The sequence below is a fragment of the Eleutherodactylus coqui genome, chromosome 7 (assembly GCF_035609145.1).
Source record: "Eleutherodactylus coqui strain aEleCoq1 chromosome 7, aEleCoq1.hap1, whole genome shotgun sequence".
Taxonomy (NCBI): domain Eukaryota; kingdom Metazoa; phylum Chordata; class Amphibia; order Anura; family Eleutherodactylidae; genus Eleutherodactylus; species Eleutherodactylus coqui.
In genome coordinates, this window is record NC_089843.1 from 94,803,035 (window position 1) to 94,817,198 (window position 14,164).

Consider the following 14,164-nt stretch of genomic DNA (forward strand, 5'->3'; position numbering starts at 1 on the left):
GAGATCCCCGCCTCCGGCAATAGAGTGCTGTGATTGGTTGTCGGTGCTTGCTTGATGCCCAATCACAGCCCTTCATTGACTGTCTCAGCCAATCAGAGCTTGCCGGCGCTGATTGGCTGAGACAGTCAATGAAGGGCTGTGATTGGGCATCGACCGTGCCGATAACCAATCACAGCACTCTATTGCCGGAGGCGGGGTTCTCAAACCTGGCCTCCGGCAATAGACTTGTGAATGCAGGGGAAGCCCGGATCAGCGGCAGAGACCAGCGGCCACGACCCGGACTGCAGCGGCTAGGTGAGTATTAACTTTCTTTTTCTCTCTCTACCTAGCTGGGGCAGATTTTCGGGGTAGGGCTTCTATTACAAGCCCTCACCCCGAAAATCGGCGAGCGGTTAACGCTGCCAAAAACGCGGCACCAAGTGTTGCCGCGTTTTCAGCAGTGCTAAAACCGCTGCCCATTCATTTCAATGGGCGACGCAGGGGTGAAAACGCCCAAAAATAGAACTTGCATCGCTGTCAAAGCGCAGCGTTACAAGGCGCTGCGTTTTCAGCCCCGTGTGAGCAGCCCCATTGAAATGAATGGGAGTGTTGTACAGCGTTTAGCGCTGGGCTGAAAAGGCAGTGCTAAACGCTGTATAAGACGCCCTGTGTGAGGGAGGCCTAAGGCCTCCTTCCCACGAGCGTGACGGGCTCCGCAGCGTAATATTCCGCTGTGAAGCCCGTCACGGCGCCCCCCAGAGCCCCTATACTTACCTGCGGGAGATAGCGTGAAATCGCTTCCCCGCCCACCACCGCCGCGTCACCGCTCGTCACCGCTCGTCACCGCCCACCGCTCTCGCGTCACCAGCCGTGTCACGTGACGCGGCCGGACCGCGTCATTTGGCGTCATATGACGCTCGGCGGTGGGCGGGAAAGCGTTTTTTCACGCTATCTCCCGCTGGTTACAGCGGGAGATAGCGTGAACGGACGGCTTCCATTGACTGCAATGGAAGCCGTCAGTGCGTACAGCCCGTCCTCACCCGCAGAAAATAGAGCATGCTGCGGGTGAGGACGGGAGAAATCGCGGTGCGTAATTCCGCGGTGGAATTACGCATCGTGAGCATGGAGCTATTAGGTTCAATAGAACCTAATAGCTGCGTGCAACGCAGCGGATTTTCGCCGCGAATTACGCGGCGGAAATCCGTTCGTGGGAAGGAGGCCTAAGGGTACCTTCACTCTCTGCATATTTGCTGCAGGCTTTTTGCAGTGAAAAACACACAGCAAATACCCTGCAAATTAGCAACTAAATGGTGCAGATTTTGCAGCAATATTGGTGCTAATCTGCTGCAAACTTTATCCGTTGTATTTAAAGATTTGAAATGCTCAGCATAAATTGCCATGATGCGGATTTACAATCTGCAGACTTTTTTTAAAAACCTATTCAGTGTGGAAGTTTTCTGCTCCACATAAAGACTTTTTACATCTCCTCCACATGGCTGGTACTGTAAGCGCTACAGAAATGCTGCAGCAATTACAGGCTGTAAAATCTAATGATTGCATGAGCATCCCATGTTTTACCAAGCAGGTGCTCAGCCGTGCCTTAACAGCCAAGTTTGGAGAAAACGCCAGTCCTGGCTGTTTAACCCTTTGGATGCCACAGTCAATACCAAGCGTAAGTGCATTTTTAACCCCTTAGGATACATGCACACGGACTGAAACCCGTTGCGCCTGAGATTCTGTGACGGTCGTTACAGACAAGTGATGTACGTTCCACCCATTTTATTATATACATATGTATAGTGTATATTGTTGTGATATGCTTGAAAAAAACTCATAGAACAGCATTGCATCAATTGTTAGTTTGCCTGAATAAAAGTCTGATGCTCCACCAGGATTTGAGCGCTATATACCTGCCTGGAATATGGACATTTATTTATCACTGCTAACTTGGATTAAGGGGTGCACTCAGAGGCACCCCTGTGAAGTTCTTCACATTTAGGCCTAATTCCCACGGGCGGATTTCTATTTGCTACAGGCGTACGCACAGACGGCTTCCATTGCAGTCAATGGAAGCCGTCCGTCACACTATCCTCCGCTGTAGCACAGCTGAAGACAGCGTGAAAAAGCTTCCCTGCCCACCGACGCCCGCGTCATATGAATCACGCTTGCGGAGGCCGTCACTGCCCTGGGCACTAGGCTTTACACCTTGGTTTACATACTGGAGCGCTGTCTTGGGGTTTTTTTGTGTTTGGGTTTTTTTTAAGGCTTTGACCTACACTGTTTGTGCTGGTGTGAGTAATCGAAATGATCAGAAAACTGCTATTTTGGCTTTTTTAAATAAAAATTCGCAGTGCTGAATGTAATATTTGACAGCACGGGTTATGGATGTGGCAAAAGCATATTTTTTGTTCTTTTTTTTAATACCTAAAGCCTTGTATAAAGGAAAACGTTTTTAGAATGTTTTTTTTCGGTAAACATTTAGATGCCACAGTCAGCAATGATTGCAGCATCCGTTGGGTTAAATGCTGTTCACAAGTGAAAAAATAAGTCCTCATTTAACACCTTTTCAGGGGAAAACCCCATATGTGACTATCAGAGAGCAACTATGCCCTGAGAGATGTGGGGGTATTAACATGAATAAAAATTAATGTCACTCTTTCCCTGGAACAGGGAGATACAGGACAATCAGATCTAGTCTGCTGCTGGTCTCCGCTTCCCCCTCTTGTTCTCCTCTACACACACTGACTGAAATGACAGCTGTAAAGTCAGTAGTCCCAACCTTTACAAATGGCAGCAGCTTCCATTATAAGGCCTAGAAACTTGCTTTTGGTGTCATTTTAAAGGGTGTCGTTTTTTGCTTTAAAATGACATCAAAACACATTGATGGCGCTGATAGAACCAGAAATACATCTTTTTGAAGTAGAACAAGATCTGTTTGTCCAAATCTAACATCCTCTTACTGCAGAACGAACAGAGCTCATCTTAAATTGCTTGGGGGATGTGTGTGGGAGGATAAGAAAAAGTGGGAGTTAAATTGTATGTTGAATGGCGCAAAATTTTAAACGTAAAAAAAGAAAATTGTGGAAATGCTCATTTCCATTTCTCTTTAGAAAGTGTTAAAGGGGTTGTCTCGCGAAAGCAAGTGGGGTTAAGCACTTCTGTATGGCCATATTAATGCACTTTGTAATATACATCGTGCATTAAATATGAGCCATACAGAAGTTATTCACTTACCTTCCCTGCGCTAGCGTCCCCGTATCCATGGCTCCGTCTAACTTCAGTGTCTAATCGCCTGATTAGACGCGCTTGCGCAGAAGGGTCTTCTGCCTTCGGCTCGGTCTGGCACGAGCGGCGTTCTGGCTCCGCCCCCTTCTACGCGTCATCGCGTAGCTCCGCCCCGTCACGTGTGCCGAGTCCAGCCAATCAGGAGGGGGCGGAGCCAGACCGCCGCTGCTGCCGGACAGACCCGAAGGCAGAAGACCCTTCTGCGCAAGCGCGTCTAATCGGGCGATTAGACGCTGAAGTTAGACGGAGCCATGGAGACGGGGACGCCAGCGCAGGGAAGGTAAGTAAATAACTTCTGTATGGCTCATATTTAATGCACGATGTATATTACAAAGTGCATTAATATGGCCATACAGAAGTACTTAACCCCACTTGCTTTCGCGAGACAACCTTTTTAATAGACCATCTATTCCTATGAACCTAAAAAAAAAAGCTAAAGTTATAAGCTCATAGGAGCTGAAACATTGAATGTGGGGATGTGACTCACATATCTACCTTGCTGTTCCCACTCCTGCACACATCCCACAGATTACATAGGCTCAGTCAAACATAAGATTCCCATTTTAATGCGCATGAACCTGTGAAAGGTTATGATTTTTGCAATGCCATGATGGAGAAAAATTGGCTTAGTTATTAGCACTGAAAATAGACTAATCACTACAGGGTTAATGGAAGATAACCTGGCATGCAACTGGTTAATATTCTTGATTAAATGTTAAAGGGTGTGTTTGGCCATTTTTTTTCCAGATCTGAGCTGGGATTATGTGGAAGCTGTAGTATAGGACCTTGTTTAAGCTCCTTCCCTGAGGCCATACTTAACGATAAACACTCCTCACTCTTACTTAATGGGTCAAAACATTTCTGCCCTGGATAGCATGCGGCAATAAGAACCACTCCCAGAAAACTAAAACTATACCGCCACTCGGTACACAATCAGCCAATTATGTAACCATAATATCACTTAACCCATGCCGTATACATAAGGTGAGCCAGGTTTACAGTCTCATTAGTATGGAGAACAGAGTCCCAGCCCAGAACATGACTAGTTCCCAGCGCTGCAGTTGTGTCGCATGTTGTTGATAAACACACAGAAACAGAATGTCAGGATAACCAGACCCAGAACAAACACAAAAGCACAATGCCGGAGCAGCACGATCCGGAGCCAGTTTGGCCACTGCAGAGATACTTGTGGTTTTGGCAAAGATTACGTGAAATCTGATCTTCACAATCATGCTGGATGTTTACGTGAACACAGCGCGGAGGCCCAATGTAGAGTAATACATTACTTCTGCATAAACATGGAACAGCAAGACCTAAAACAAAGTAACTCCTCGTGCATGGTTTGTATCAATCCGATAACATTTGGGGACTATAGGATAGCTGGCGAGGAATTATCTCAAACTTTGGAAGGGCGAGTATTAATTAAAAGTCCATGTCTCCTCAACATAGTACTGCCTTATTACTTGTGGGGGTTTATTTGGACATCTATCGTGTGGCCATTTTTATGTACATTGCTATTTATTTGCATTGTATATGAGAACCTTCTAAAGAATCAGACTAACGTAAGTTACTTTCGAATTTTAGCCTATTTTGCGAAAATTTTCTTGATAACTGACCAGCCAGTTTGATCTCCATACTTAGTGAATTGAGTATATTCAAGTACAAATACAATAAGAGGAATGACAAAACACACTTACTGATACGTTGCACAAAATATCGCCAGAAGTGCCCACTTCTTTCTGGAATTCAGTTTTTTCGTAAGGAGCATCAATAAGGCCATTCTGCTCCGTTTTCTCCGGCCCCATGTGTACACCGTTGCCTGCAGCAGTCTTTGAAATGGTCTTTGCCTTTTCTCCCTTGTGTTCTGTCACTTTTGAGCTGGCCGTAGAGGGTAAAACAGCAGCTGATGCAGAGGATCGCGTTGAATTTGAAGAACTTGCTCTCTCCACCTCATCCTGTGACTGCTTCAATGCAGCCGTTCTGGGAACTTTACCTAAAGCATATTTAGTATGGGTTGGGGCATGTGCAGGTTGGCCAGGGAAGAGCTGTTTATTAATTGGCTGCTTTTGAGATTTAGCAATAGCAGCCTCTGTTTTCAGGTCCTGATCAAAAACAGGTTTTCTCTTCAATGTTCTGATGGCAGAAGCAGGGGCCCGTGGTGATGCTACAGGTGAAGGTTCATTAGAATGAGATGGTGGGGACCTTGGAGAAGGCCTTGACGCAGATGAAGGACAATCCCTTGCCGCTAATGCAGGTCTACTCAGAACTTTTGCCTTTATATTTTTAAAGTTGGGTTTTGGAAAGTTCACCACTTCATTTTTCTTGCCCTTTGGACCACATGGCGCCGTAGCTGGCCTCTTATTAGCTTGTTTTGCTGTACCATTCCCACGGTAAGACTTAATGGTTTCTGGAGCAATCCCCTGGTCAATATCCTTCATGTAATCTGGATTTTTGGGTTTATCTATCTGTCCAATATCTAGAACTGGAACAGAGAACGTCATATTTTTTGACTCCGGTAGAGGCGTAGACGTATACATATACGTCTTGGCATCAGTTTGTGTACAAGGACTTGCAATTAAGAATGTGTTCTCACAGTTGTGTCCAGTTAAGCTGGTTAAAAACTCTTTTGACTCTGAACTTAAAGACTGCTCCCCACCAGGGGACTTTAACGAGCTGGTGTCTTCTACTAGGATAGCATTGAGGTTTTTGGTTTCAAGGTCATTTTCCTTTAAATGTGGAACTGGAGTTATGGCTTCCTCTGACCCTGGTGCACAGTATACATTTTTATTTACATCCTTTATTTTAATGACTGGGCCAATATTGTTGGTCTCCTGGTTAACTCGTTCGTTGGTCTCTTTGGGTACATTACCGGTGGACACATCTGTGTCCGTTACATGGTGTATAAAATCTGCACCCCTATTGTCCAACCCATTTTCTTTGGAATCTTTATTATGTGGAGGCACTTCAAAATAACTCAAGTCTTTAGCGGATTGTTCATCATTCAAACAGTCGTGAGGAATATTGTTTGTGCACTTCAAGGACTCGGAAAACACTTCAGGGGAGGCATTTGGTAACATGGAACTTTCCAATAAAGAAGCACTCATTGGCTTTTCAGAGCTATTAGAAGCTAAACTGTTTTTCCTCATACATTCTTCACTACTCAAGTCCAATGATATAGAAAACAAGCCTAATGTTGATGCCTCTGGGTCCTTGCGTTGGGAAAATGAGGCACCATTCTCTAATTGCTCCTTGAGAGTATTCGTTAAGGGTTCATTTTGCTTCATCACAATTTGTGAAGGTCTTGAAGACTCAATTTTCCTATATTGTGCTTCGCTTGACTCTTGCATATAAGGCATAGACTCTTTAACATCGTGATTACTGTGCTTATAGTTTGAAGAATGGGGTCTTGTGGCGGACTCATGTTGTGCAGGCAAAAGGATCTTACTCGGAAATGAACTGATTTTTTCAAAGGAATCCTTATTGACATAATCCACAGTTTCCTCCAGTTTTATAGCGGTAATACGCACCGAATTTGTGGCTTTTGTTATACTGTCCCCATGCTTGCTTAGATAGTCAACAGTATTCCCCAACTCCAGACCATTGTGACCCTTTAGCACCGAACCATCGCCACCGTCATATTTTATAGCAATAGCATGAGCATTGCCATTTACGTTTTGTTCACATTTCGAGCACTTAAGAATCTCCTCCGCACTAGCATTTCCATTGCCATTATCAAAAAGCAACGGGGACCCAAATCCATTCCTGGTTGATTCCTCCACATTATCTACATTCATCCTGCTGTTTTTCAGCTTTGTCAACTTCAATCAGGGCATTTCAATCCGGAGAAAAAGCCCAATGAAGCGCAAAAGCTATGACTTGACCAAGGTAGAACGTCAATCCATGAAAAGCTCAGTTTCGGCAGGGTTTCTTTGTGCTGTCAGACTAGAACAATCCGGTCAAATCTGTAAAGGGGTAGAAAAACAAAAATTAAAAAAAATAAAATAAAAACATGAAATTTCATACATTATGGACTGCTACCATTGCTGTGTGCACCCCCAGCCTTTAGAAAGAACATACAATAGAAACTCAATTCATTTGTAGAAGCCCAATTAGGACGCAAGACTTAATGAACAGACTATAAAGCAACAATCAAATTTTCTTTAATCAGAAAAAGTGCAGCTTAGATGCAATAGTTCAGATTTTGAGATCAAGTGGGAACCTTTCACCCTCCCGAAACTCAGTCTGGTTAAGCGAGACACAGCCACCTACTAAAAAGCGGTAAATGACATCACATGATCATAATGGCAAATTGAGGCGCACTAGAACACCACTGCAAGCCAAGTAATGACATGCAAGTCTCCAGGGAAGTCATAGGACTGAAACATTCGGCATTGTATACCAAGAATGGCAAGAGGACTGGCCAGACTAAAGACACAAATACTAGCGGGTATCGGAAAGCAGGTTACCAATTTAAGAGACGCTTCGTATAAACGCTGCACATACGCAATGTAACTACATATGTACAGCGTTTATTACGCACCCATAGAAAACATTAGGCCAAAACATGCGCAATACACAGTAAAATAGAACATGTGCTTTTTTTTAAGCACATAAACATGTTTATATATGAAAGTGTGAATGATTCAATGAAAATCACTACTTTCATAGACTCCATTTACAACTTAAGGACCAATTCCCACGGACGGATTTCTGCCGCGGTCGCTGCAGCAGAATAACGCGGCTATTAGGTTCTATTCAATCCCGCATAGTATTTGCCTGTGTAAATGCAGCATTAAAATGACAATTTATGAATTGAGAACCATTATGTAGTTTATAAACACTGATGGGTATTTGTAGTCAATGGAAGCCATCCGTCACGCGATACATCCGCTGTGAGCACAGCGGAAGTATCGCGAGAATACGCATCACCACTAGCACATTATGCAATGCACTGTGCTTCCACGCCGGCTCGGGACATTCGCGGCGGATCTGGAGAGGCGAGTAAGGGGTCTTCATGAGGCACCGTGTCAGACTTCGCTGCGATATTCCGCTGGTGGAGTCAGACACGCCAGTGGGCTAATATGCTATTAATTTACTCTCGTGTGAGCCTCCTTTAACGGGGGGAGATAAAATGGTCTACACATTGGGGCTAGGTGGCGACTAACTTCTTATGCAACATCTTTAGCTACCCCATTGACAGAACGATGACTCCCATCATAGAGTACAACATAAATGAATGCCCTGTAGGCAAGTAACCCTTCCAAATATGGGTGCAAGTAGGCAAGGCTCATAAATAAAGGTGTGGGAGAGATAAAAGAAAGGCAACTTTAATAATCAAAGTCTAAGTTTTAAGAAAGCCAAGAAGAAGCTTGCTGCATACCTGAAATGAATTATCAATGATTCACAATAACCTAAGGGCAATCCAAGAACAACCAATCTCAGAGAGCTTTACCTGCATGCTGTGAATACAGTCGGCTCATGAGTATTACTACACTATTGACTCAATTCACCTCGGATGGGATGAATATCTAAGGTGGTTTTTCCAACTTTGAAAAGGTTCTTCTTCTTGCAGACTAACATTGATACTGAACCACCAGCACTGGGCTGTTGGGTGGCGCCAAATGACGCCAATCATTGAACTAAAGAGGGGCAGCTCAAATGTGCGCCTGTGTGAAACCTACTTTATGAGTACATGTATATGTATGCACATTAGACACGGAACCTCTGAGCGCAGCATAAAATCCGGTGTGCACCATTACCATGGAAATCATGCGCTTCACTTGTAGCAGCCAATCAGCAAAATGCCACATCACAAACATGGCTTTTGTGGCGAAACGCATGCAGATCTGTGTTCTTGGGTGCTATTAACGCTACATTCACATGGGCAGGCACGATATTGGGTCAAGAAACTCGTCCCAATATTACACTCGACAACTTGCTATTTTCACTACGAGACAACTTGTGTAAGTTTGTGATTTTCATGCATGTGAAAAGACCCCAAGTGCTTCCCATTGGCATCAATTAAACAAAATAAAATTAAAAAATAAAATTGCAACGCACTTCCCAGCACATGGCATGACATTGGAGTGTGATGCTATTTTTCCAAGATCCCATAGGAAACAATGGGTGATTCCTTCCACAGGAATGCCCAAAAACATGACATGCTCATGGGAATAAACCCATTCTGGCTTCATTTTTGTGCAAGTTTTGTGCGCCGTCCATTTCACAAGATTATTGTCTTTGTGTATAAACCTTATATTGTACATGAAAAATACTTATGAAATACCAAAGCAAGGCAGTAAAAAAATCGTGATGCTGACGCCAAGTGGTAACACAGCCTCAGAGGACTAGACACGCAAGACTCCAGGAAAACCATCACCTGGTCAGCTTATTCCAGATTCTGATGCACCGCGCTGATGGGAGGGTAGGAACTTGATGTAAACCACATAAAACACATGAACAATGGGAGGAGGAAAAAAAGGCTGTGTACCCCATTTTTGGGAGATTCTTATTTGAAACTAGTCCATAACATCCTATGGCAGAATGGAAAAAAACTGCATCACTTCCACATGCAGCATGAGATTTTTTCACGCGGCATGAGATTGTTTTTTACACGCAAGAAAAATGCATGTACACCGATGCAATTCACATTCAAAACAGCACTGCCACCGAAGAAGGAGGCGAGTTAAAATCAGATCTTCACTGACCCGCATAGCATTTGCCTGTGTGAATGCACCATTAAAATGACAATTTATGAAATGAGAACCCTTCTCTAGTTTATAAACACTGATCTGTATTTGTGCCAAACCACTGCATCCAACACTGACCACAAAAGCTAAGAAACCGAAGAAAATCAGAAAAAATACTGTAAAGAACAAAGGAAAGAGACTTCCATTTGAATTCATGTAATAAAGCCGCCTAACAGGAAAGCGCAAACAACGCTACAAACTATGCAAGAAAACAAACTCATCCCACATTTCAACAGTCGCTCTTTATCCCGGCCAACCACAAAAATGTTTTATGATAAAAAAAAAGATGATTAACCATAATGACTATATTGTGGCTATATAAATGGGAGCTTAAGGTTTGCCATAAATTAAAGCTACCCTCCGAGCCTGGAGAAACCAAGATGGCCAAACCACTTCCACTAGTGCATAGTATACATTGGTAGTCTTAGAAGGACATGCTGCTCCCACTGGGCAGTGCTGCCCACATGGGCGCCACTGGTCAGAGCAGGTGTAGCATATTAGACTAATTATACATACTAGCGCATCGGGAGTCTGAGAAGCTGGTGCCGCCATCTTTGTTTCTCCAGGCCCAGACAGTTGCTTCAGCCCCCATGAATCACGCTAGTTTCGGCCTTGAGGACAAACCCCGATTTCTTAATTCCACTATGTGTTACTTTAGGAGTTTGAATGATTTTACTTTTCCAAGGGATATTGAAATTGGAAATTAATAACATGCTCTACTTTATATGTTAGGAGTAAAACTGGGTCTGTATGGTGTGAATATTTAAAAAAAAGGTAAATTTGGATCAAGTTGTCTTCAAGATTTGAATAATTTTGCTTGTGAGATGGATAGCCATACCAAACAATAGAAGATGAATTACATTTACTGTGTCTTTTACATTTGCAACATTTAAAAAAAAAATTCTTGAAGGCATTTAAAGGCTTATAAAAATAGCACCTTTTCAAAATTTTGAAAGACCCCTCTAAAACCCTATTTTTTGGGACCATTTCAGTTTTTAAGTGGCTTTGAGTGTCTTATGATTAGCAAACTGCCATTAAAACAGCACCCCTTATAGTATTCAAAAATAGCCTTTAAGAACTTCCTTTAATTCCTGTGAAGTGGAATTTTAAACTTTTTTTTCCTTCAAATTTTCAATGACAGTGTTTTAACATAAAAGCAGCTTGCAGAGAAACTAATCTAAATATTTATAACCCCAAATCTGCTGTTTTTAGAAATATCCCACATGTGGTTTTAGTGGGCAACATGACTCAACTACAGGTCTCAGAATAGGAGCCCAAAAATATCCCAGGTGTGTCTTCATTTCCATCAGCACTTTTTCCCAGACATGTCAGGTTTGTAGAAGACATGATGTGCCCAGACATAACACACCCAATTCACCCCTCCCCCCCCCCCCCCCCTCAAAATACAAATTTTACTTTGGTCATCAGTCCCCTTAAGGAATTTACCAAGGAGTGGAGGGACCACTATGACTCACATGTGTGAAGTGTTAACAGGCTGTGAAAATAAAAACAAACAATGTTAACAATACTACACAGGTTTAGACCCAATTATTTTTTAAAGGGGCAATAAGAGAAAAAGCTCTGCACACCATTTGCTATCGAATCTCTCCCAAGTACAGAAAAGCCCCATATGGAAACAAATTGCTACTTGAGTACATGGCAAGGCTTAGACAGGAAACAATGTGAGGGCATATTTTGCAGTAATAATTTTTGGACTCCATTGCACACTTGCAGAGCCATTTTAAAAACTAGAATTTCCAAGGAATTGATCAAGGGTGTAGTTAACATTTTGACCCCATAGGTGTTGGCAATTTTCATATTTACAGCGTAATGTTAACAAAGTTAAAGTTGTCCCAAAACTAAGCAGGTTTAGACATAAATTTCTATTTTTTTTAGGAGTAAAAAACAGAAAAGACACCCCATAATTTGCTACCCAATTTATCATAATTAAACAAATGCCCAGTATGTGGATATAAACTGCTGTTTGGGCATATGCCACTACTCACAAGGAAAAATGTGCCATTTGGGTTTTGAAGTGCAGATTTTGCTGGAATAAAGGCCCCTTTACACGCAAAGATAATCGCTTAAACTGCCGCACGACTGAGCGACCTTCAAGCAAGCTGACGACATTTTTGAACAAATTGCTGTTAACATCTGTTTTCCCCCACGAGTTGTTTGCTCAGCTGGGCTTGCATTAAGGCAGTGTTCTTGCATAAACACGTTTCCCAGCTGAGCAAACATTTGGCCATCATATTCCATTGTTCTCCTCCTGGCTGAGTAAACATTGTACTCATTAGTATGCAAAGCAAAACAAGGCCATCACATGGCCACTAGAAAAACCTCAAGGAACTGCATTCAAACGTAAAGAATTTTCAGCGGTCAAACGATGGATTTTATGCTAGCCTAAAAACCTTGGCCAATGATGATTAAATAAATAGTGCACGGCTGCCCACATTTACATGTAACGATTATCACTCATTTCTGTCCATTAGAACAAATTGAGTGATAATCATTGCATGTAAAAGGGCCTTAACTTATGCATGTTCTTCTCATTTTCAGAGCCCCTGAAGTATCAATATAGCGGAACCCCCAAAAGTAACTATTTTGGAAACTACAGCCCTCAAGTCATTCACCAAGGGTTGGAGTGAGCATTTGGATCCCACAAATGTTTTGTGGAATTTCTTACTAATAGGCCATGAAAATTTCATTTCTTTAATACTACCATTAGCCCCCAATTTTTCATTTTTATGAGCGGCAGTAGGCAAAAAAAAGCATCCCAAAAAATTGCTAATGGGAACCGGTCAGGTTTTTCCTATGCAATCCAAGCTATTCATATAGCAGTGTTTATGATTGCCATATCGCCATATACTGTGGCAGGATCTTTACAATCCTTTATTATAGTTTACCCACACTGTATTAAAATTAGGCAGAAAGAATTAGATTTTCTCTGTACACCTATCGTTTCCCTCTGGTTTTGGTGGACAGCCATATTACATTTTTATCCAGCGCAGACTCTACGTCCAAGGAGGTCGGAGCTTGCGTATTAATGTCTACCGTCAACCTTTACTTGTGCTCACTTCATGTGATGAATGCACATGCGCTCTCAGTCATCAGACGCCATCAAGCCGCTGAGCTAAGTGGGCTTGAGCAACTTGACAGCATGTGACATCAAGTGAGCATGTGAGTAATGGCTGAGTGTGCATTCAGCACATAAAGGGAGTATAGGTGGACATTAGTACCCAAGCACAGGCATCCTTTGACACAGCACCTGTGTGGGATTTCATCAGAGCATGGAAAATTAACATGCCTGTCCATCTAAACCTGGAGGGAGTGCCTTGTGCGCGGAAAATCTGACTTCACCTAATTTTAATACAGTGCAGCGTCTGAGGGGCGGGCCCACAGCCGAGGAGACAGCGGGATAGAGAAAGATATTATCACAGGGCTCTACCATCTCCTCCCCTGGGGGTAGAAGGGGACCTGACCAAGGTGCTGCTCACGTTACTGCTGGGGAGGATCAAAGGGAAAGTAACCGGAGGTTACCTGTAGCCCAATTGTCACTCGTGACGCCACTGTTCCATCCCCTGCAGCGGATTTCTCAGACATATTTTCTGAACGAGAACCAAGAACGATCGACTGTTCGTTTACTTCGACACTTGAACTTATATGCAAATAAAACAGTCTTTGTACAATAGCCAATTATGGTACAGCAGGGACAAATATCAGGGCATTAGTATAATCAACAGTCTAAGGCACAATGTCCACTTGCACACATGGATTCCACTGGTGAATCCCACAGCGAAATCTAGCTATGCCTGCAGACATGGACAGGAAGAGACATTTTCTTAGCTGTCCAGATACAGCGCGGGTCTCCTCCGTGCTGGCCGGATATTCTTTCTTCAGGACGGCGGATGCGTCCGGATGTTCCAGACGTATGCACAGTGCAATTTTTAACTTTTTAAAAATCTCCTGCTTTCCCGCGTATTGTGGCGCGGACTGGATGGCTTCCATTGACTGCAATGGAAGCAATCCTGCGGGATCAGCAGAAAATGGAGCATGCTGCGATTTCTTCCCACGCCAGAAGAAAAAAAAATAAATAAATAAAAATAAAAATCACATCCACATGCTCTAAGGCTCCCTGTCCACGGGCGTTG

General features: G+C 43.2%; 1 protein-coding gene across 3 annotated transcripts in view; it reads right to left on the reverse strand.

The window, feature by feature from the left end:
• Nucleotides 1-14,164, reverse strand: part of MTUS1 (microtubule associated scaffold protein 1) — a 184,645-nt gene that overhangs the window by 134,115 nt on the left and 36,366 nt on the right. For all 3 annotated transcript variants that reach the window (XM_066573401.1, XM_066573403.1, XM_066573402.1), the window contains exon 2: nt 4,962-7,226. In XM_066573401.1, coding sequence (XP_066429498.1) covers nt 4,962-7,058 — 2,097 coding nt within the window. In that variant the 5' untranslated portion in view covers nt 7,059-7,226. The remainder of the gene's footprint in view (nt 1-4,961; nt 7,227-14,164) is intronic.